Source organism: Capricornis sumatraensis, chromosome 7, assembly GCF_032405125.1.
Source record: "Capricornis sumatraensis isolate serow.1 chromosome 7, serow.2, whole genome shotgun sequence".
NCBI lineage: Eukaryota > Metazoa > Chordata > Mammalia > Artiodactyla > Bovidae > Capricornis > Capricornis sumatraensis.
Genome location: NC_091075.1, coordinates 86,872,217 through 86,896,602, shown reverse-complemented (window position 1 = coordinate 86,896,602; position 24,386 = coordinate 86,872,217). Strand labels below are relative to the sequence as shown.

Genomic DNA, 24,386 nt, shown 5'->3' with positions numbered 1-24,386 from the left:
CTTATAATACCAAAAAATCCATATGGTCCCTTTCAGATAATTCTTATTAAACTAAAATTAATTTTACAAGTAGCAGATTTGTGCATGCCAAGATCACTTAAATAACTAGCTTTTCAGACTGCTGAAATACCTTTTTAGGCCCAAGATGGAGTCACTCCTGCCCAAGGTGCCAAACCAGCAAACTGAAATTTAGGTAACCTTCATGTCCCTGTAAATGCTCCATTTGACCAGAAATGCAGTATGTCCTGTCAGCCAATCCCCAAACACGAAGACAGCTCTGGGCTTCCTCATCCCAAGCAACGTTGACAATGTTACCCCACCCAATCAAATAATCTCTTATTAGTATCTTTCTTGTTCATTACTATTTATCCTATAAAAGCTTTCTGCTTTCACCCCAGCTGGCAGTTCTAGACAACAAACTGTCCATTTCCTGAAGTGTTAAGTTTTTTTGCATTATCTAAACTGACTGCTTTAATCATTTTTTTTAAATAATGTATAATCATTCACTAAAGTCAAAAAAAGTAGTAAATAACTCTAAGTTCAAAATAAGTCTATTTTTATAACAAACATTTAAATCTTAATTATTTTAGTTTCAAGGATCATAATGCTTACTAACATGACTTTGCTAATTTCCTTAAAAAACACTACTTGTTCACAACTAAATTAGTCACCTCCAAAATGTTATTTAGCCACGCCAAAAAGTGACTATTTTCCCACTTTACAGTAATAAAATGTCAAGTTAAACCACTAAATATAAATGTTAAATAACATTCCAAGCAGTTGTCTGGTTCATAAATTTCTGCTATGTTACTAACACAGAGAACCAATGAAATACATAAAACTCTTGACTAAATCTTTGCCCTATTCACCTTAGATGATAAAGGTGATAAAGTATATAATATTATTTTTACTTTCAACATTGTTGAATAAACCCCACAGATGCCAATCAGATTAGCAGTAAGACCAAAAAAGGGGAGAATAATTAGGATAATAAATTACAACTACATAACTGTAATGTTAACATTATCAACTGGTAGCCCACTCAAAACAAGGGCAATTTTAATTATCTACAGTGAAGTGTATAATTTACCTGCAAATCCAATCTATTTTAAAGACACCTCCCAGCATTTTAGCACTCATTCCTGCTGGAAGTACCCAATGTATAGGAGATCCTCCATGATGTGATTCTGAAGAAAGTCTTGCAAATCCTAAGGGGATAAATTATAATGTATTCATGCAAATATAATTAATGTTTTTACATATCCAAATTATTTTTACCTTGAAATTTCCCTTGAAAAATTAACACTTAAATTTTACCTTGAAATTTTCCACTCTCTCTCACAGAAAATATTAAGATAACACTCCTTGCAGATCTGAATGCAACATTCAATTTCTTCTCATTTACAGGCAGTGTAGACCATACACCCTATATAAATGACGTGAAGATCACAGATTGAAATTAATATATATCTTTTATGTTTCCAGTTATATTTGCAAAAGACCAAGGCTACCAATAAGCTATTATGAATAAAGGTCCTATTTATCAGCAGTCAAAATAATATAACACTCAGGAAAAATATGGAGAAAATTAACCAAACTTAACAAAAATATTAAAACTACGAGTGAAAACACATGAGGGCAGGAGGTGACCAAAACATATGAGCTAGAATTTTATACAATAAAAACAATCACCAACAGTTCCTCTAAATTAGAGCCATTTACTACCAGAAAAACATTTTGTTTGAAAGTGAATCACAATGTGTACATTTCTTCTTTAAAAATTGTGTCTAGACTTTCAATGGCTAAGTCAGAGATCTCTTTTGGTAAATGTCACAAAAAATGCACTTGAAAATATGTGTGTTATTTCCAAATATCTCTTGACACTGATTTCTAACATAATTCCACAATGATAAGAGAACAGACTGTATGATTTCAATACCTTTAGACCATGAAATTTTTCACTTTGTTTTACATCCTTGGATATGTTCCAATTGTCTCCTGGATTATAGTCTATGGGAACATGAATAGAATTTGTACCCTGCTGTTGTGTGAAAACTGTATAAATCTTAATTATGTTGAATTGGTTCATAGTGCTTTTCACGTCTACTATACCATTCTACTTTTGTATATTCACTCTATTAATTTTAGAGTTTAATACTGAAACTCCAAAAAAAAAATCTTAATTCATCTACTTAAAAAGTTGACTGTAATCTGTAGTGGAAATTTTCCAATAAATGTGTTATCCTAGTTTCATAATTTAAAAAAACAAAAACAAAACTTGCTCAAGGGACTTTCCTAGTGGTCCAGTGGTTAGGACTCTGCATTTCCACTGCAGGGTACACAGGTTCAGTCCCTGGTCAGAGAACTAAGATCCCACATGTAGTGCATCAGGGCCAAAAAAAAATTTAATTTAAAAAATAAAATAAAAATAAGTAAAATAAAAACTGCCTAATGATGAAAAAATATGTTAGTAAACCACAGGGAAGAATTTCTATTAAGTTTGAATCATTTCTCTTTTCAATTTAAGTTCAAATTTTCATATACCAATAGTTTGAAGAGACTTGTGTTTTATGTAGAGCTGGAACACAGCTACCATTTCCAAAACATTTTAATCAATTCTTTCTTCATGAAAGATTAAGAGGCAGAATGGTAAAGTAAAGCAGAAGCTCCAATTCAGTTTGATCTGCTGATACATACTAGATCTCATTCACATTAGATGCTTAAATACTTTTGCCTAAATCCACTTCAGTTAAGGAACAGAATAAATTTCCATTAGATAGTTATTTGCCATATTATTCCTTCCATTTGTAAAATTTAATGGGTTAACCTCAAATCAGAAATACAGGATCATTAATACTGACAGAAATATCTTTAAAAAAAAAAATGTTTAGTTTTACCTTTCTTGAAGTCAGTGGAAACTGTCTTAAACCAAAAATATGAAAATACTGTAATACTTTGTATAAAAAGCAGATGTAGTTTACAGCAAAGACATTAGAAAAAAATTAATGTTACAACATCTGACAGCAGCCAGGTATATCCCTTTTGTAAAGGCGAGGGTAGGCCTATAAATTTGAGTCTTCTCTTTTCTTTGAAATCCAAGTGATCTTACTTTTGAGATGCTCCATAGAGGAACACCTTCTTTCCAAGAAAACCTCTGGTGGAAAACAAGCAGTAACATAAAACAAAAACTGGCTGACTAAAGAACCTTTTTAAAAAGTGTTGGTATAATAAGCTAGCAACTTGAATAAAGAAACACAAAACTTGAACCACTTTTGCAGTACAATGTATAATGAAATATATTCTTCAAATATTGAGTAATTTTACTTCTAAACTCATCTTCAGAAAATTTAAAAGAAAACTTAAAGTTACTACTTGGGTTGCTTAACCAGTCAAAAAAAGCAGACCCTGCAGGGCAACTGGGGGAAAGAGCTTTAAAGCTTTAATGAATATTACAGTATCTCATGTACTCAAGTGATACTTAAGTCCACCTTCACAGTTAAAATTTTCAAGGTTAGAATAGTATCAACAGAACTGATGCTAATACCTTAGCTTTGGCAAGGGACACATTCTCATGGTTGTTACTCTTTATGAGAAAAAATCTTGCATCCTGTAGAACATATTTGAGTTTACTGGTTTGATCTGAAAAAAAGAAATCCAAACTGATTAACCAGAGGCCATTATCACACAGAGGAATTTAAGTTGTACTAACTGAAATTAGCCCTCCACAACCCAGCTAAACTTTTAAAATTCATAATCACCCATTCAACCTGAAAAGCTAAGCCACAACACGTAGTAAAGCAAAGCTAAGAAAAGACACCAGCATTTTGCAAGAAGGCAAACCTAATATAGTAATGTTCTGATATATCAGATCCATATTTTGTGTGAAAATAGCTACAAATTTTATGGATTTTTATCACATTAATCATTTAAAATTGTTAATAAATTCTTATGCTATTAAAAAATATATATATATTTTACACACACACACCATCCACTCTGTCCAGAAACTAAGATAGCTGAAGATGTTTGCTATTTTTCTAAAAGATATGGCAGTAAAAAGTGAATATGGAGCTCTGTGTAAGACATTATTTTTCCCCCCTTAATGCAATATATCAGAACATTACTACATTAAAACCAACTATTAATGGAGAACCAATAAGGCAAAATAATGACTTTAAAGCAGCATGCAATGAAAACAATTTCAAATTTAAATGATACCTTTTCGGACAGCACGAACGGAAGATGATAATTTCTCATGCTTCTTTTCTGAACCTGTATTTAGCCAAAGTACATTTGTTCAGATTGGGCTTTAATAGAGATAAGACAAAATTTCTACAGTCTTGTCACATAAAGTTCTCATTCAAGACAAATTATTCTTCCTGGCGCACCCACACACACAAAAAAAATACTTCTCAATGTGTACGAGTGTTTTGCTTTTTGGGTTGTTTGGATGTTTTTAAAAATATTTGAACAATTTCTTACTCAGAAAACTAGTCACTGAATCATCATCTTCCAAGAAAAAAAAAAAAAGTGAAATTCCACTTAAGCAGTAACAGAACAGGATTAAAATAATAAGAAAAAGCTTAGTTTCTTCTAGAATTATTACACTGAACATGCCAGAAATCAATACTAATGAACATCAACAAGTTCACGCTAAACTACAGCCTCCACACTTTTTACAGCAGATTACATTAGAATCAGTCAGATATAATCACAAATAAGATTAAATGAGAATACCTGCATATGACTCCGATGCAGAGCTTCCACTTCTATCAAAAATAATAGGAGATATGCCTCTAGCTCTCTTTCTTTCCTTCTTTTTCTCATCTAAGAAAGAATTAAGACAAGATTTTTAAAAACATTACAATGTAAGTTAATCAAATAAGAATGTATCATCATGTCTGGATTTTCCGTAAGTATTATTCATTACTAACCTCTCCTGACCTACTTAACTTCCTCAGAAGAAAGTGTTCCAATTCAGACACTGTTCAAAAGCGAAGCACATTTTTTATTTCTCCTACCAATGTGAATCAAATAAAAATGCACAGCCATTAATTAAAAACTACTTACCCTATATATAAAAGAAAGTCTTAAAAGTTTTGAAAGGGGGGAAAAAAATTCTGCAAAGCAAACACTACTTTTCTTTCAATTCAATTTATGGTGTTTCCTCACACCAGCCAGAATGGCTGTCATCAAAAAATCCACAAATAATAAATGCTAGAGAGGGTGTTGGGAGAAGAGAACCCTCCTACACTTTTGTTGGGAATGCAAATTGACACAGCCACTATGGAGAACAGTATGGATGTTCCTTAAAAAGCATTCAGCCTGTATGACCCTGAATCCCACTCCTGGGCATATATCCGGAGAAAAATATGACTGAAAAAGATACATACATCCCAATGTTCACCACAGCACTGTTTAGAACAGCCAAGCCATGGAAGCAACATACAGTCCATCAACAGAGGAATAAATTAAGAATATGTGATACATATATACAACAAAGTATTACTCAGCCATTAAAAAGAATGAGATAATGCCATCTACAGCAACAGGGATGGATCTAGACAGTGTCATACTGAATGAAATCAGACCTAGAAAAATATCTTATGACATCCCGTATATGTGGAATCTAAAAAGAAATGATACAAACAAACTTACAAAACAGAAATAGACACACAGACTTCAAGAACCAACCTATGGTTGGGGGCGGGGGGAGGTGGGAATGAGGGGAAAGGATAGTTAGGGAGCTTGGGATTGATACGTACATACTGCTGTATTTAAAATGGGTAACCAACAAGGACCAACTGTATAGCAGAGTAGGTATTCTGATCAATGTTATTCGGCAGCCTGGATGAGAGGGGAATTTGGGGGAGAATGGATACATGTGTATTTATGGCTGAGTCCCTTCCTTGTTCACCTGAAACTAGCACAACACTGCTAATCAGCTATACCCCAATAAAAAATAAAGTTAAAAAAAAAATTTACAATGTTCCCTTCTATGCACCAAGTATCACTGTTTTAAGTCCTCTTTTTAAAAAGTTTACTATCATTCTTCAGCAAAATTCCAAGTCTGATTTGAGATGTCCAATGAACCCCAGAACTCAAAGGTTTTCAACTGTTCAAAAAAGAAAATTACACTAAACTAGTAACTCCCTCCTGGTTGCTACTGCTTGCTTCTGTGTCTTAAAATACATTCTTTTTGACCATTTCCTTCCTGAATTACCGCTTATTTTCAAATTCAATTCAAAATTTATCTCTAAAAATCTCAGTGATAGTCTGTACAGTGCTGTTAAAAAGATGGGAATCTTTAATAGACAGAAAAGGTTTGTATTACTTATAAAAACAACTTCAAGCTTAATTTGGAACTTTATAAGCATATAAATGAAGACATAAAATGGAATATGGCTTTTCTGTCACTGTTTATCAGTATTTTAATTGCATCATGATAAGCACCTTTACAGCTAAAAAAGAACAAATATGATGGGAGAAAACACATATACTTATTTTTATAAAAATAAGAGAATGTTGAAATGAAAATCAACAATCTTTCATATAAACTTCTATTTTAAAAGCTTTAAATAGATTATCTCCCTTAATCCTTAAAACAAACTCGTGAGATACATAATACCATTATTCTCACTTATAGAAAAGGAAACCTCAACTTAGTGGTGTGGTTAGGAAACTTGGGCAGGGTCCCATGGTTTCTGAGTGGCAGATCCTAGTTTCTAACTTGAAAGTACAAGCCAAGAGCTCTATTCTTATTAAGAGAATAGAAAAGATATTTTACTACTGTTCTTGAAAGTGGATTCTAAGTTTAAGCTAGTTTAAAGAGGGAAAACTACAAGGTAATAAGTTCCTTTTAAGTAAGCATTTCTCCCCCTTGTAATTTACTACTAATACCTTCTCCAAATAAGACTGTTAACAAGAAGTTTATAAATGATGCTGATGTTTCTAACTCTGGCAAACAGGGAAAGGCAAGGCAGTACATACTGACACAATTTCAAAACCAAGCCCATTTAAAGCTAGCAACTGGGGAACATATTGCTGCTGCTGCTGCTAAGTCGCTTCAGTCATGTCCGACTGTGCGACCCCATAGGGAACATACTGATGATATTCATGTAATTAGCTATAGAAAAAAGTATTCCTAGGCTTGCCAGCTTTGAATGAGGCCTAACTTTCAAGTTTTAAAATCCTCTCCCTTGGGGTAAACTGTTAAGACTTTAAAAGAAATTAAACTGAAGTTTTGGTACAAAATAACTGAAAACCTCAACCAAACAGATGAGAAACAGTAGTTTTTGTCACATCCAAAATCTCTTTCTCATCATGTCTGTTTTGTTCACTGACTACACATTCTTATATAGCATCTAGCATACAGAAGGAACTGAATTCATTGAATCAATTAACATGCACATGAAGGAGACTAGAAAAATAAACTTTGTTTTAAAAAAAATCATTCTAAATTATTTCTTTCAAAACGTCTAACATGTTTCTTTTACTTTTTCCTATTTGAACAGCTAGGGAATCTAAGCATTACAGCGTTTCCCTGGTGGCTCAGATGGTCAAGAATCTGCCTGCAATGCAGGACACCCAAGTTCAACCCTGGATGGGGAAGATCCTCTGGAGAAAGGAATGGTGATCCACTCCAGTATTCTCTCCTGGAAAATTCCACGGACAGAGGAGCCTGGGGTGCTACAGTCCATGGGGTTGCAAAGATTCGGACACAACTGAGTGACTGACATTTCCAAACATTACAAATTGATCACAAAAAATAATACAACTCCTATTGCTGTTTAAAAATAATACTTTATGATTCTAAGTACTAAAAGAATCTCAACTAAGATAATGCAGGGAAAATAAGAGAAGCAGATCTTGCCCAACAATTTTTATATAACGTTAAATATTCTATTACCATGAAAAATCTCCAAGGAGTTTTTATCTTTTTTGTACAACTAACTTTCACTGCTCTTAAGTTTATGATCCCCTCTCTCCTATTATTCTCAGATCAAAAAAACAGTTCACCTAGAAAATAACCTTTAACAAGCACCAACTGTTGTCACTTTTATTATCAAAGGAAGTTGCTAAAGGTCTGAGGAAAAAATAAGGTAAAATAAACCAGAGTCTAGAAAATTCATGACAAGGAAACTAAACTGTCATCCTTTGTATTCTTTTTAAAGAGTTTCAGGTTCTTTTTCTTTCACAGTAATAGAAACTGCTCCGTGATAAAAATAATAATATCCTGCATACTAAACAGTCTTTAAAACATGTTCCATGTAAGAGTTCTTCCAAAGAAAATCACAAAGCTTCCTTTAATAAGGAAAGTAAGAGTTCCAGGTATCTCTAACAACAAATCTCTTTAACAGTTTTAATACCCAGGTTTTCTAAAAACCATTGGCTAGTATTCAATACAAAATATCTAATCTACAAAAAACATAAAAGTATGAATAAGTATCTTGCTAAGTATTAGCATCTAGGAGCTTATTAAAAATACACATGATTTCAGGTCTGATCTATTTATACAATCTCCTTGGTGTGCGTGTTTACTTGCTCAGTCGTGTCCGACTCATTGCAACCCAATGGACTGTAGCCTGCCAGGCTCTACTGTCCATGGATTCTCTAGGCAAGAATACTGGGATGGGTAGCCAGTCATTCCCTTCACCAAATAAGTCTCCCCTATTTAACTTAAACAAGAAACATTCAAGTCTAAGAAATATCATTCCTAATGTAGAGACCAAAAAGAAGATTCCTACAATAAAATCTCCCCTACTTCTACATTTTCACACATTCTCCACAATAAAAGAACACTCATTCATACTTTCAATGCAATTTGTGTTCTCCATCCATTATCATAAATTATAAATGCATATCCCATCAGTCTATGCAAAGTATGATGGAATAATAGTAACAGATTTCACAAGTTTTTTTTGTATTAAACCCAACTACCCATCTGTTCAGTTTAACTCTTTAACCACCTTCAAAAACCTAACTCCCAAACCTAGACTCTGGTGAATAAAAGGCTAGCACTACTTCAGCTGCCAACTGGAGAATACCTGGCCATCTGCTCTAACATTTACGCTATTAAGAATATGATTAACCAACAATCTACTACTAAAATGATAAAATTCTATAATGACATTGTAACTATCACATACATCAAAAGAATAGAACTTTTCTTGTCTTCCAATGTTTGTTACATTTGGCCTATGTAGCAGATCTGATTGGACCTTTACATTAAGACAGCCATGGGACTAGAATCATCATTAGTGGCCAATGTTCTTTAAGGACCCTGACCTCTCCTTGCTCTACCTTCTGAATTTCTCCCCCAAAGAGGGTCCCTTCAGCCTACTGACTACAACTATCTACTATTCCTACTTTAAGTCTCCTGGGTCAGAGAAAGTGTCAAAGCATTTAGTATTCTTTCCTAGTCTCTCATAAGAATTTTATACTCTTATTTTCCATCTAATACCTTTTACACCCAGCCCTCTGGAGGCACTGCCCCAGTCAGTCAACCCAAAGGTATAAAAATAAAACTTCATGCTCCCAAGAGAAAAACAAAGTTATTTTGATTTCCATTGCCACATTATGGAAATCTAGAGGCATTTAACATGAAAATACTGTAATACCTAGCAGATAGGTTCCATATGAATATACTTTAAGTACAGCAGTGTTTAAAAAAGCTGGTGTCGACTAGTATGTAAATCTAAGAATTTATAACATTAAAAACCTCAGATGTATTTCCTTATTAGAGTAACAAATAAAGTAATGTGCATTTGCAATACAATCAATTTGGAGCTGAGAAACACCTTTACTAAGAAATGTAAATCTTATTCAAGTGCATAATACATCCCAAAACACACCATATTTTTTTAAAAAAAGAACAAAAACACAGGACAGTCTTACTAACATCCCACAGTGCCTCAAATTTCATAATTCAATTTTAAAATATTCAAGAAAAACATCAATCAGGTCAATTAAAAAACTTTTACATGTAAAAATTAGTACCTGATCCATCTGTTCCTGAACCAGATCTGACAGACCCATCCGTGAAGGTAACAGATTCGGAATCAGAGTCGCTAGCCTCACTTCTAGTGTCATAATCGTTTCCCTCTTCCTTCTGGTCTCTCTCATCCTGTTCATATTCTTCTTCCTCCTCTTCCTCCTCCTCTTCCTCCTCCTCCTCCTCCTCTTCCTCCTCCTCCTCCTCTCCATCTTCATCCACCTCTTCATCTTCCTCTGCATCTTCTTCTACCTCTTCGTCTTCCTCCACATCTTCCACCCCCTCCTCCTCATTCTCAGTGTTGTTGCCTTGCTCATCAGAAGAACCACTGCTGCCAGTCTCGTGGTCAGAGCCATATTCTTCAGAGTTCACTTCCTCCTTAGAAGACTGGCTGGATCTGCTTGCACGTCTATCCACTTCAAGCCCAATTCTCTGATGTTTAAAGAAAAAGGGAATCAGCAGTCATACAACAGACAAGGTCAGAGTGAATAAACAGTTCTAGCCTCAAACAGAAATGAAAGAATTGCTTTCTGTATTATATCTGCAATAATATTTACTACCTCAGAATCATCTGGTGTAGGGGATTTGACCCTCCTTTCAGGATCCCTTTTCCGCAGACAAGTTTTGTCTGGTTGACTCTTATAAGGTTCTCTGGAGGCACTGCTTGACAAACGAATCTTCCGATCAGCTTCTAACCGCTTGTTTCTTTCAGATCTTTGATATTCCTCATTTTTATACTCTGTGACTGATTTTCCTTTTGTACTAACCATTCTTTTGTTGTTGTTAACTGATGAGCTCAGTGGCTTAGAAATCAACTGTCTTGAATGAACAGAAGGCTTTTGTCGCTTTGTGTCAGCAGATTCCATTCGGTCACTTTTCCTTTTTGAACCTTGAAAATACCAAAAAAAAAAGTTTGGGTATTAAGACTTATTTCACCGAAGTTCAACAAGTAAATATATCAGAGAGAAAAAAAAGCCTCATTTCTTTAAAATGTCTTCTGAAATATTTGTACTCCAAAGTTAATCATAAAGAAAACACAGCTTTCAAATACTCGAATAAATTCACTTATCTGAGACATTTCACATGTTTGAAAAAATATATATTACTCTCTTTCATGTGGAATTGGGTACCACTGCTTGTTATGATTTTGCTTTTGGTGTTAAGAGCCTCAAGGAACAAGTACAAAAGCAAAGACTTAAGATATTTATCTCTATGTACACTGTTATTTTAACAAAATAAACAGAAATCTTACCCTTTTTCTCATTTTTATCTTGTTCACTCTCTGGATTATAGAGTTCATCATCCTGTTCTGGTACTTCAGTCAAGATATCATCTAGAACATTAAGTTCTCCATCTGAAAGCAAGGAAATTAAAAAGTAATGGGGAAAAATCATTAAGTATTTATTTTTGAGTACTTACTGTGAAGCTATTTAAGTATGAGAACATAACCTTTAAGGAGCTTTTATTTCAGGATCAAGACACAAGAATAATCCCTATAAAACCATACAAAGTAGAGGATATGATACAGAGCCCTGGTCTACAAAGCCTAGAGTATATATCACATAGGGTATGAAAGGATATACTGGAGTACAAAAAGAAAAAGTGAGAACTTATTTGTGCATCATCCTTTCATCTCTAGTTTTCGTCAACTGCTTTAAACTATACACAATGAAAAAAAAAAAACACAATACAGGTGCATAACTTTTAAATAAACATATCTATCAAAGGGATTCCCAGGTGGTGCTAGTGGTAAAGAACCCGCCTGCCAATGCAGGAGATGTGAAGAGATGTGTTTGATCCCTGGGTCTGGAAGATCCCTGGGGGAAGGGCACGGCAACCCACTCAAGCATTCTTGCCTGCAGAACCCCATGAAGAGGAGCCTGACAGGCTACACAGTCCATGGGGTCACAGAGCATCAGGCACAACTGAAGAGACAGCATGCGTATTTATCAAAGATTGTGTATTTTGGGAAAATACTTACTGATTACCATTTTACAATTCAGAAACTCTGATAGACTGCAGCTTAAACAAGTAATCAAAATTAACATCACCCACAGTGGGTCAAAGCAGTATCATGGACCCTGGTATGACACACTACTCATGGAATAATTCTGCAATATTCCTATGCAAAATACAAAACCTAAACCTATACATAAAGAAACAAATACAAAACCAACCCAAATTTAGAGGCATCCCAAAACATCAATATCATGAAATACAAACAGTAGGAAAACACTTCAGATAATTAAAGGAGACTAAAAGACATGTGATACAGCACATGATCTGAGACTTAACTGGAAAAACTAGTGAAATCTAAGTAAGGTCTGCAGACTACAAGTATCAATGTTAACTTCCTGATTTTGATAGTACTACTGTTAAGTAAAAGAGAATTCTACTTTTTAGAAAATACATATGTAAGTATTTAGGACCAAAGAAGCATCCTGTCTGCAACAGACAAAAGATGGAGTGTGAATGAATTAGAAAGACCAATATGGTAAAAAAATGTTAACATGTGAAATGTGGTTGAAAAGCAAAAAAAATCTTTGTACTATTGCTACAGCTATCCTGTTGTCTGAAATAAAGTCGGAACAGGTTAAAAGAAGGAAATTAGTGATGGGGTACATAACCAGAAACATTTGAGGCTGCTGGTTTGGACTATAAAAAGTATAACTTGTCCAGACAAAGGAACCATTAACCATTGACTATAACTGATACTTCCAATGATCACGAAAACTTACAACTCAGTTTCATCATCCCACCCCCCTTTATACCCCCCCATCCTGTCTAATAGGACAAAAAAATTCTTAGAAATATATGCAATTATGTATTTACTACTTTAAACTGATTTTTCCCCCAAATAAGGCACTAAGCTAATGGTTAACGTTTTAAACACTAAGCATACAAGCATTAAAAATCTTTCCAAATTTAAGGTGTCATAACAAGAGGTATAAAATCATAAAAACTGATGAGACAGGACAACTGTACCCATGGCTCTAGCCAAAAAGCAAAGCCCACTCAAAGTGTAACAAGGTTTATTAACCTGAGGTCTTTGAACACGTTAGATATAACTCAAACTTCCCCAAAGAGGAATAGAAATCAGGGACTGAAGAGAACTAAAGCAGATAATGTAGGTAAATAAGAGGAAAAGCAAGGTGACACAGGATACAGAAAACAAATCTTCTGTACTTGGAGCCACAGTTGCTACTTAGAATACTGAAAATTACATATGCCTGAAACAGCATAGTAACTGATTTCTTTGAGCCATAAAAATGCTTCCCTGTACTTTACTATTTTTCTAAAATGAATATATACTATATGGACGGCTTCCTTTTTTTTTTTTTAATGTTACTGAAAATCAAGATATGTAAATCAAAATGGTTTCTCTCATCCTCTGGGTTCATGTTTTCACTGAAGACAATCCCCTCGAAACCTGAACAGTGCAAACACAATCTTTGGATGCTACTGCTAAGTTGCTTCAGTCGTGTCCGACTCTGTGACCCCAGAGACGGCAGCCCACCAGGCTCCCCCATCCCTGGGATTCTGCAGGCAAGAACACTGGAGTGGGTTGCCATTTCCTTCTCCAATGCATGAAAGTGAAAAGTGAAAGTGAAGTCGCTCAGTCATGCCTAGCGACTCCTAGCGACCCCATGGACTGCAGCCTACCCGGCTCCTCTCTCCATGGGATTTTCCAGGCAAGAGTACTGGACTGGGTTGCCATTTATATTATAAATAAAGAATAAAAACAGATAATTTGATTTTTAGAAATCCATGTTTTTCAGATATTAAGCAATCTTTGGGTCAAAGTTCTCTAGTCAGTAAAAAAGTGGGTCCAACAAATCCTGAAAGATAAGACATCTGTAGAACCAAAAGAAAAAAAAAAAAAAAAAAAACTATGACATGACAGCAAATAAGACAATTAATACAGTGCTACCTAAATCTTTACAAGAAATTGCTAGTTCTTGATTAGAAATATCCACCCAAAAGCTTGAACAGTCACATGAAATTATACACTTTTATACACGCTAAATCTAACACAGAAAGAAATACTGTGAAGCTGATTATATCAATTTAAATTTTAGACATGCCTAAATTATGGTTTCCCTACATAAAGAGTACTATACTCTTTAAAAACTTCAATAAATAATTTTATTAGACAAACCCAAAGATTAGTTGCAGTTTTAGAAAGTGTTTACAAATTTTTAAAATACTTGCTTTTCCAACATTTTATCACTTTCATACATATCATACATGATACACATAAAGTATATTTTAGATAGACTACTTTGCAGATAAAGAAATAAGAAGCTCAGAAGTTCAAGTTACAAAAATTCACTTGTCTAGAGTTCAGGCTTTCTAAATATATGGTTAAATTACATGTAAACAATAGAAGTACTCTTAAACAAAGTGTAAGAAAAAACCACAAAGCATCACTGAAAGGTTGGGTGCACTAGTAATTAATTTCAAATTAGTGCATCACAAAGCCCTGTATCCCAAACACTGCAGCATCTTAAATTTACTTTAAGTTCAATTATAATATCCTCATTTGATGTCTACAAATTTTTACCCATTTTATACTCTAGGACAACAAAAATGTGATTGATTTTATCACAAAATTGGCAAACTAAGACCTGCAGGACAAAATTCAGCCCACGGCCTATTTTTGACTGGCAAGACAAGAATGGGTTTCGACATTTTTAAGACTGTGTTTTTAAAAGAGAAAAAAATATACGACAAAGACCTTATGAGGCCTACAGAGCCTAAAATATTATTTTCTGACTCCCCGATATAAAAGATTGTATTTGTTACTTTTCTCCACCACTGAAATCTTTTATTTGCTGAAATATGATACAGATGAGATTTGTGTTTGAAAGGAAGAAAATCCAGGTCATCATTCAAGAGCTAGGTATCTTTGGGGAAGTCCCAATCTGAGCTCCAGTTTCTTCACCTCTGATAAGAGGTATTTAGAAAAAAAGGATCACTGTTTGGGGAGGGGACGGGGAGGGGCGGGGGGGGGGGGCAGGTATTTGACCCTCCTGAACCTTGCATTAATAACGACTAGGGTACATGATACACAAAATATAGTCCTGAATATAAAACAAAATCCTCTTTTCTCAGTAACACAAATATATAAATATTCTGACTATTGCAGTAAATTTAACATGCTATCCCAAAACTTGGTGACTTAAAACAATACAGTCATTTATTATTACTGCTTATGGTTCTGAAGCTCAACTAAAGTCTCACAGGTGGCTGTAGTTAAAGGATGGCTAAAACCATCTGAAGGCTTGCTTATTCACACTGGCTGGATAGATTCAAAACAGCTGGGGCTCCTAGGGCATGCTTTTCAAATGGCACTTTCTACCATGACAGCTGCAGCATAGGTCAACCTCTTTCGTGGTGGTTTAGAGCTCTAAAGATAATACAGCCCAAAAGAAAAAGGGCCATAGTTATTTTACTCCAAGACAATCATAAAAGTCTACTCAGGTTCAAAGAGAAGAGCCAGGGACTCCAACTACTGTGGAAGAAATGTTCCAAATACTTGGAAGGTGTTATCCAAACTATCACCACTTGCTTAGTTTTGCTTATTTAATTATAAATGTAAGATGTATTCTTAAAATAATGAGAGAGTATTAGGTTATAAAGCTAACTGCTTCCTATGACCATTCATTGGCCAGAAAATGTACACTTTGTGTGTATTTTAATTCATGTTTTTAATTTAAAATGAATTAGCTATAAAGTATTATTTTAGCAATCTCAGAAGTTACTACTATGAAAGATTAACCTACCCCTGGTACATCCTTTTGGGGAAGAAGAGAGAAAGTAACAACCACTGGTTCTCCAGTGTGACTTATTTTATGCTTTAAATCACTCGTTTTATCCTGAAATTTAACATTATTCTGCACAGTGATATGCACATGTTCAATTTCGTCACAGTAGTTTGACAGCAGCACCATAAGAATATTAGCAATAAAATGAACAAAGGTTAGCAGATGCCTGGTTAAGAATTCTATATAAAATATAACTCAAATGCAGCATTTCCTAATAGGATTTTTAGATGAATTTATTTACTTAAAGATCTATTTATTTTTATTTTTTGACTGTGGTGAGTCTTCACTGCACAAAAGCTATTTTGTGGTGCTTGAGTTTCTCATTGTGGTGGCTTCTCATTGCACAGGCTCTAGAATTTGGGCTCAGGAGTGATGGCACATGGGCTTCTCATTGCAGTAGCGTCTCTTGCTGCAGAGCAGAAGCCCTAGGGTGCGAGGGCTTCAGCAGCTGCAACACATGGGCTCAGCAGTTGAGACTCCTGGGCTCTAGAGCACAGGCTCAACAGTTATGGCGCATGGGCTTAGCTGCTCTGTGGCATGTGGGATCTTCCCCAACCAAGGATCGAACCCAAGTCCCTTACACTGCAAGGTGGACTCAACCACTGGACCACCAAGGAAGCCCCTCAAATGCAGTATTTAAAGTGCTTTGTTTATTTTTTGAGAAATCTATATAAAGTCTTCTTTAAAAAAAAAAAGACCCTTTTAAAGCCACAGCAAAAAATGAATTTTTCACAATGTGTCGATGCAACAAAGTAACTCAAATGAAACACAAACAGTATTCCCATTTATAGTTAAAGTTCAAATCTATTCAAAGTTATACATTAAGAGCCTGTAGAATGAATTTAGCTCTTGGATGGTTTGTTTCTGAAAGCTCCAAGGGTTTAAAGTAAGAACATAAATTCTACATTTTAATAAAAGACTATTTGATCACTAGGGGCCCAGATTCTTACCTGAAAACCACCAGATGGAGCAGTCCTGAGAGTCTTTGGTAAAGACACAGACAAGGTAATTTATGTCAAAGCTGTGCATGAGACAATCTAGCTTTATGTTTCATCAGGGTATTTACCAACACTTCCTGAACATAGACCATACTTAACCCTTGCCATTACCTATTGTATTACACAGGGCTTCCCTGGTGGCTCAGATGGTAAAGAATCTGCCAGCAATATGGAAGACCTGGGTTCAACCCGAGTTGGGAAGATCCCCTGGAGGAAGGCATGGCAATCCACTCCAGTATTCTTGCCTGGAGAATCCCCATGGACAGAGGAGCTGGTGGGCTACAGTCCATGGGGTCACAAAGAGTCAGACACAACTGAGCGACTGAGACATACACAGTTCAGTTCACTCACTCAGTAGTGTCCGACTCTCTGCGACCCCCATGGACTGCAGCATGCCAGGCCTCCCTGTCCATTACCAACTCCCGGAGTTTACTCAAACTCATGTCCATTGAGTCAGTGATGCCATCCAACCATCTCATTCTCTGTCGTCCCCTTCTCCTCCTGCCTTCAATCTTTCCTAGCATCAGGGTCTTTTCCAGTGAGTTAGTTCTTCGCATCAGGTGGCCAAAATATTGGAGTTTCAGATTCAACATCAGTCCTTCCAATGAACATTCAGGACCGATTTCCTTTAGGATGGACTGGTTGGATCTCCTTGCAGTCCAAAGGACTCTTACGAGTCTTCTCCAACACAACAGTTCAAAAGCATCAATTCGTCGCCGCTCAGCTTTCTTTATAATCCAACTCTCACATCCATACATGACTACTGAAAGAGTCATAGCTTTGTCTGTACTGACCTTTATCAGTAATGTGTCTGCTTTTTAATACTGTGTAAGCTGGTCATAGCTTTTCTTCCAAGGAGCAAGAGTCTTTTAATTTCATGGCTGCAATCACCACCTGCAGTGATTTTGGAGCCCAAGAAAATAAAGTCTGCCACTGTTTCCACTGTTTCTCCATCTATTTGCCAACACACACTCTATTAAAAAAGCATTTTATCTGCCTGACCCTAGAATGCATATACCCATAACTCTTAAGCAACACTGATATTAAGTAACTACAAAGAAAATTTAAGGTTCAATTCAAGACACTGAGGTAACAGGAACACCAAACATATATACTTTTAGTACACAAGATATCTTGCGAAAGAGTAGGAATGCTAAAGGGGACAACCCTACTCAACTCCAGTGGATTCACTGTCTTAAGAGAAATGCAAGTACCCTGTCAGAGCTTATAAATTTTCAAGAGGATTTCCAAATTCAGATTTCTACTTGAATTGTCTGACTTTCAAATACTCCTTGATTTAAAACAAAGCACGCTGCTGCTAGCTTGATTCCCTTATGGAAATACAATCATCTGTGAATGCTTTTGCATATGCAATATATGATGTTCATACATGGACTTCATTATCATCACTGGTTAAGCAAGCATCATCTTATGTTACCATCACAAACTACTAACAAACTGAGTTTTGAGATAAATATACAGATCCACAATACAACAAACAAAACAAAGAAAAAAATCACTGTTTTTAGAGAACCTGTTCAAAACTGTGTTGGTCAACAAGGCTTGTCTTCTGTAGATGAGAGTATTTGTTTGGATAAGATAAGCACAGGAACTTTAAAATCTAACTGGCTTTCAAAGTAGTTTTTAACCTTTAGAAGGTTATGTATGGAACAAGTATTCCAAAAAGCCCAATGAATTCAAGTACTGTGAATAAAATCTCACAGTTCTGAATCCAATCACCACAGGAATTAAGCAGGCAATTTCTCCAATTACAGGCTTGAGCTTTCAGGTACAGGTATTACAGAAGCATTTATACAAGGTAATGTCTGCTTATTACGTAGCAAATGTGCAAAGCCCAATAATACAAGGGGTTTATGACCAAAGTTTAACTGTTCTGTTATTTACAGCAAATTTTTGCAACTTAGTACTCTTTCCACTCTACCAGAATTATAGCTCAACCTTGAAATTCCTGGCCTGAAAGGCCACAGTCCTTAACTCCAGGGATATCAGTGTTGAAAATAATCTTTATCTGAGAAATGGTTCGTTTTTTGTTTTTTTGGACTCTGGAAGCTTCTGGATCAGGAGATACAGAGTACTATTTATTTCAGGATCCAGGTTCAGACTAAGACCTTAAGTATTTAAAGGAAGGAAAAACAAAAAAAAAGCCTGAGCAGTTAAATATATTGTGCTTTTTGTGTCTAACATAGGGCACCAATACAATACGACTGTTATTTTAATTCAGTTAATATAGTTATAGCGGGGTTTGGCAATGGAGCAACATTTCCTGGAGCCTCCCATTCTGTTTTGTTTTGGATTAGACGAGTCTCTCAGTTATTTTTTTGTCATTCAAAATTGTCACTGCTCTCAAAGAAGAGACTTGGATTTCCCATCCCATCCAAACTTCCTGTCTTTCAAAAAACAAACAACTGAAGTCTACGGGGAGCATTTGTAGCTTTCTGTTCTACATCTATCATGGATAAAACAAATACACTGGAATATCAAACATACTCTATGCTTTATAAAGCCCTAACTAAAGTGAACGAACACTATCTAGCCCTAAGGACTTACTAGAGTGAGGACTTGTGTGCGTGTGTGTGTTACCAAATGCACATATTTGTATGTACTTGCATGAACGTGTTATGTATAAACTGAGAAACTCAATTTTGGACATAAATAGCAAATATCATAGAACTAGTCAGTTTTTAATGAAGTCCAACCTTGAACTAACTACAATTTTCTAAATCATTTATTCAAGGTACTGAGACAATTACTGTACACCAGGAATAGGGTAAACAAGACAGACATATTCCTGGCCCTCATGGAGCTTCCAGTTGGGTAACACGCAAAAAAAATGTTACTTTTTAAAGTGGTACCTCATTATCCACATTTTAGATACATTAAACTTGTGTAACTGTTCTCCAGAAAGAACTTTTTAAGAACTTAAATAAAATGCAAAGATGTTTATACAGAAAAGCAGCAAATAACATTCGATAATACCACCAACATTTCAACATCTTCCAAATCTCCACTTTGGATAATCACCACAGGAATTAAGCAGGCAATTTCTCCAATTACAGGCTTGAGCTTTCAGGTACAGGTATTACAGAAGCATTTATACAAGGTAATGTCTGCTTATTACGTAGCAAATGTGCAAAGCCCAATAATACAAGGGGTTTATGACCAAAAGTTGAACTGTTCTGTTATTTACAGCAAATTTTTGCAACCTAAACTCATTTCTTATCAAGATCTTACACCACTTATAGAATCTTTAAAGAAAGGCCTAAGGTTTGTGCCATGTCTAAGATTCTTACAGGGCTTATCTTTATAATTTCTTAACGTTTCATTCAAGACAACTGATGACAGTAAGTACTGAGCTGCTCATTTTTCCTTGTTCAATGTGAAAATAAAGTCAAGTATTAATTCTAATTCTAGCTATTTTCCAGCTGTTTGACAAATATCAAGAAAGTAAGACACCCTAGGCCTCAGTTTACTTATTTGCAAAGTAGGCTATTCTAGAAATCTTTCCATTTCAAAATTAAATAAGCAACTCCAGTAGGTATGTATCTGCTAGCTTTCCCAGTAAATTATAGACAATCTTAAACTATAAGATAAGCACTTTTATCATAAATTTTGAAATAAGCTCAATTATGAAAATTAAGTTTTTAAAAACTACACAAATGTGAGGCCTTTCAAAAGCTGGACAATTTATCCTAAGTATTCATGTAGTTAGACATTTTCACCTCTAAATCCATTTCTAAAGCAAAAAATTCAATATAGCACCTACTCTTTTTCCTCGTGTACAACTGTCTACTCCATAACTGACTTACAACTATGTTCATCTTGAGACAAGTAACTCTTGAGAAGTACCAAGTTTTACTCATTTTTTATCTAGCTCATATCACATACCACAACCGCCACCCCACACACATAGCTCATAGATTACACTCTTGAAACAATTGTTGACTGAGTTAATTCTTACTGATTAAAATCATCTATTTAATACTACTATACTTCTGATTAAAAGCAGTTTGTTTTATTTACTAACATCATGCAATCTTATGATCACATTCCTTCTGGATTTCTCAAAAGGCGGGGAGAAGATTTTCAGGGCTCATTAAGGAAGGAAAATTCAACTACTAAAACCTAATCAATCCTATGATTGCATTCCTTCTGGATTGCTAAAAAGGAGGGGAGAGGATTTTTAGGACTCATTTAAGGAAGGAAAATTCAACTACTAAACCCAGTCACCATCTCCTGCTTACTCCAGGAGCAGTTATCTTAAACATATTCCCACCTAGTCCATTTCCCAAGGTTGTCCGTATCCCTAGAACAGTTCACTGATTTTTCCAGTTCACTGACTCTTTCTTCTTTTAAGGAGCAAAATTCGAGATCACAGATCTAATGGAACTTGACTCTACAGTCCATTTAACAAATTGCTCCCCTCACCAAGTTAATTAGCCACACAAAAGGGTAGATCCGAGAAATACAGGGCAGCAGCTGGCCATATATGTATACATTTTTTAATAATCAGCTATATCCTTCCCAAAACTATTACAGTAATCTTTGGGTTGTAAAAAACCTTAACGCACCACTCAATCTAGACTACTCTTCAGACTTGTATTGATTCTGGATCTACATTAACATTTCTAGGCCAGGAAGGCCAGTATTTCAAAAGACCTGATATTTCATTCTGGCAAAATCAGTTCCTCCCAAATTTCAAAGCAACTGTATCCCTCCGACTCTATAAATTACATTGGTTCCTAGTTACCCTCCAGGAACTACGCAAAACGTGTGTCTTTCAGAATAGGGGCCAAGATTTTTTCTGCCTGGCCTGAACCACATAATCATCTTTTCAAACATTACCTTTCCCATAATAAGTAAATATGTAACCAAATAGGCCATTCCTGCCACTGCCTACTTAACAGGAACAGCCAGAAATTACTCGTCGACATTTCCCCGGACTAATCATCTATCTATACCACGTCTTAAACATCTTTACTTACTAGACTACCAGCTTTAATCGTGGCATTAAGGGTTTTCGAAATTCAGCCTAACAGAAAAGATTGTTCTGAAAATACGCATTACCTCCGCATACTACTACCAGGAAATAAACCAAAGGGCCTGCAACTCAGAAGAGGCCTTCTCTCAGCCGCGCCCAGGACGCATAAACGTTACGTGAAGGAAATTAGGATCAAAGAAAAAACCCAAGGCTAGATGAAGTGTTAGGTCATGTGGAGACCGAGGACGAAAGGGCAGGCCTGGTCCTTGAGGAGACCGGCTCCGCGCGGAGTAAGCTAACCTCCTCAACCCCCAACTCACAATGATGACCACGGTTCGGGCGACCACTCCAGAGCTCCGACTCCGCTCGTCACCTTTCTCCGCACTAACCTTTCTCCTCTCGGCTGTCGGCCGCCATTGCTCCCCTCTTGTTTCCGCTGCTGCTGCTACCGCCGGGGCCGCTTCGAGGCGACTCGCGCGGGTGCCACAGGCGCGGCAGCAAAACAGGCGCGTCCGTCAGTCCGTCCGCTGGGCTGCGCGCTCCGCACCGTGGCCTCTACACTTAGCCTTCCCGACTCACCCTTTCTCCCCGCTTCTTCCCTTTCTCTCTTTTCCCCTTCCCTCCTTTCACTCTAGCCACCCGCAGTTTAGGCCCAGCCTTCCCGTTGGGGCTTAAAGACGCGAGGCGGGGGGGAAAGCGGGGGGTTGGGGGGAGGGAAACAGATGGCGACGGCGGGCGGCGCTAAAATGGAGCCTGCTTCCTGCGTGAAACAATCCAGCTCCCGAAGTGCCCTGCGCTGTTTACGCTACGTTCCTCCCTGGGAACGTCACAGTGCGGAGAGGGACGAGGAGGCGGGACGGGCAAGAGAACGTGACGTAACGTCCGCACGTCGTGCCGCCCCCCGCACCCCGGAAGTCTCTGGAATGAGTTTCATTTCTAGTGATTAAGTATTTCGAGTTACGTGCTATCCTGCGTACTCCCAGGTTTTGTCACCTGAAGCGCCTATTAAAGTACCTTCCAGCCTCAAGGCAAAGATGCTTCCTGTCTCTCCGCGGGACACCTGATTCAGTTCTGAAAATTGAAGGCTTATTTAGCACAAGTCTGGGCCAGTCCCTGTGCGGCCACCACTTTCTCCACTAAGTACAGGATGTACTTTCTAATTTGGTGCTGAAGGCTTACCGAAGGGCAGCTCAGGATGCGATCAGCATACTTGTAACAAAAGCCTACTAGTTTTGTTTTTTACTGGGGAAAGGAATTATATTGTATTTTAAAATAGCTTTGTAAGTCACATAAATTTGACTTAAACATGTATCGAGCTCCTAGGGTACACAGTTGAGTTAAACAGACTTAAGAAATGAAAACTACGAAAGTGACCAAAAATCATTTTACATGATAGAGTAAGATCTTCGAGGACACTTGCTTAAAGTTCATTGTCTTAGGGAGGAAAATGTAATTTTGCTTCACTGTTCCATAACTGAGTTTACAAGGGAAAGAAGATTTGAATGCAAAAAAAAAAAAGGTTAACATTGTTAAGATAAAAAAATCAAACTAATGACAAATTTAAAGAAAGACAGGATCTATGCTGCCTTGTTCTTTGACCTTGATTGGTTTCTCTCTTTAAGGAGTTAGTTTATGTTCTACTGAAGAAGACAAAGCATAAGTAAAAAATTAAAAATCATGATGAATTGTATGAAAGACAAAGCTAATATGGCAAGGCAGGGGGATAGGTGAAGGCTTTTCATATAAAGTCCTGAGGAGATGAAGTTGAGATGGATACCCAGAAAAAGGTGGAGATAAGGGTCTTCTAGCAGAGACCAGCACACCCAAAGGCTCTGATCAGGAAAGAGACCTTGGTGTGGTCAAGGATCCACAAAGAACATTACTGAGCTACCACCCAGATAATGAGTGAGAGAGCAAGTGGCTGAGATAATGTTTGAGACAGGCCACATCTTTAGGAGTAAGGGCCTAATCAGGACCCAACCGAAAACAAAAGCAGCTCAGTATCTACAGAGAGAAATAATTTCAGGGGTGAGCCCACTGGAGGGAGACGGAAAACACCTTTGGCTTTCCACAGATCCACACCTATAAAATGTGAAAATAAGCCAACACAAGTTCAAGATGAGCAGCACATCTAACAGGAAAACAGCAAAATCTTAAACATCTCTGAAACATTTTCTGCAATGTTTACTATTAAATCAGACCAGGGCCAGGTCCTATAGAACAGGTTGCAAACTGGTGCCTGCTAACCTAAGACATCTTGAACCATCAGTGTTTGTGTGCTTTTACTGAAGCTTAATTCCTTTAATTGGGGCAGGCACTTTCCAGTAAGACTCTTCCTCCACCATCCCTCTCAACTGCCTTACCTTTGTCCAATGTTACTGACTGAAGTATGTATCAATGAATTGTGTGGATTCAGGAAAAAAAAAAAAAAAATGGTAGTTGGATTCTGTTGCCCTGGGAAGGTTATATAGAATGAAGAGTAAAGTAAACTCAGTACAGAGTCTTAGATAATATCAATAAAGGGAATATACAATATGAACCTAGAACATCTTGTCATTAAGAGAATG

The 24,386-nt window shown here is 36.4% G+C and overlaps 1 protein-coding gene across 4 annotated transcripts in view; it reads right to left on the bottom strand.

Annotated features, from left to right (window-relative positions):
- The window catches only part of YTHDC1 (YTH N6-methyladenosine RNA binding protein C1), a 49,410-nt gene extending 26,900 nt beyond the window's left edge, over positions 1–22,510 (bottom strand). For 3 of the 4 annotated variants that reach the window (XM_068974791.1, XM_068974789.1, XM_068974790.1), the window contains exons 1-9: positions 22,209–22,510; positions 11,247–11,348; positions 10,555–10,883; positions 10,000–10,426; positions 4,738–4,827; positions 4,219–4,272; positions 3,545–3,639; positions 1,318–1,426; positions 1,091–1,208 (exon numbers count right to left, since the gene is read on the bottom strand). In XM_068974791.1, the coding sequence (XP_068830892.1) occupies positions 1,091–1,208; positions 1,318–1,426; positions 3,545–3,639; positions 4,219–4,272; positions 4,738–4,827; positions 10,000–10,426; positions 10,555–10,883; positions 11,247–11,348; positions 22,209–22,236 (1,352 nt within the window). In that variant the 5' untranslated portion in view covers positions 22,237–22,510. The remainder of the gene's footprint in view (positions 1–1,090; positions 1,209–1,317; positions 1,427–3,544; positions 3,640–4,218; positions 4,273–4,737; positions 4,828–9,999; positions 10,427–10,554; positions 10,884–11,246; positions 11,349–22,208) is intronic. The other variant, XM_068974792.1, reaches the window with a different exon arrangement.
- Between the last annotated feature and the right edge of the window lie 1,876 nt (positions 22,511–24,386).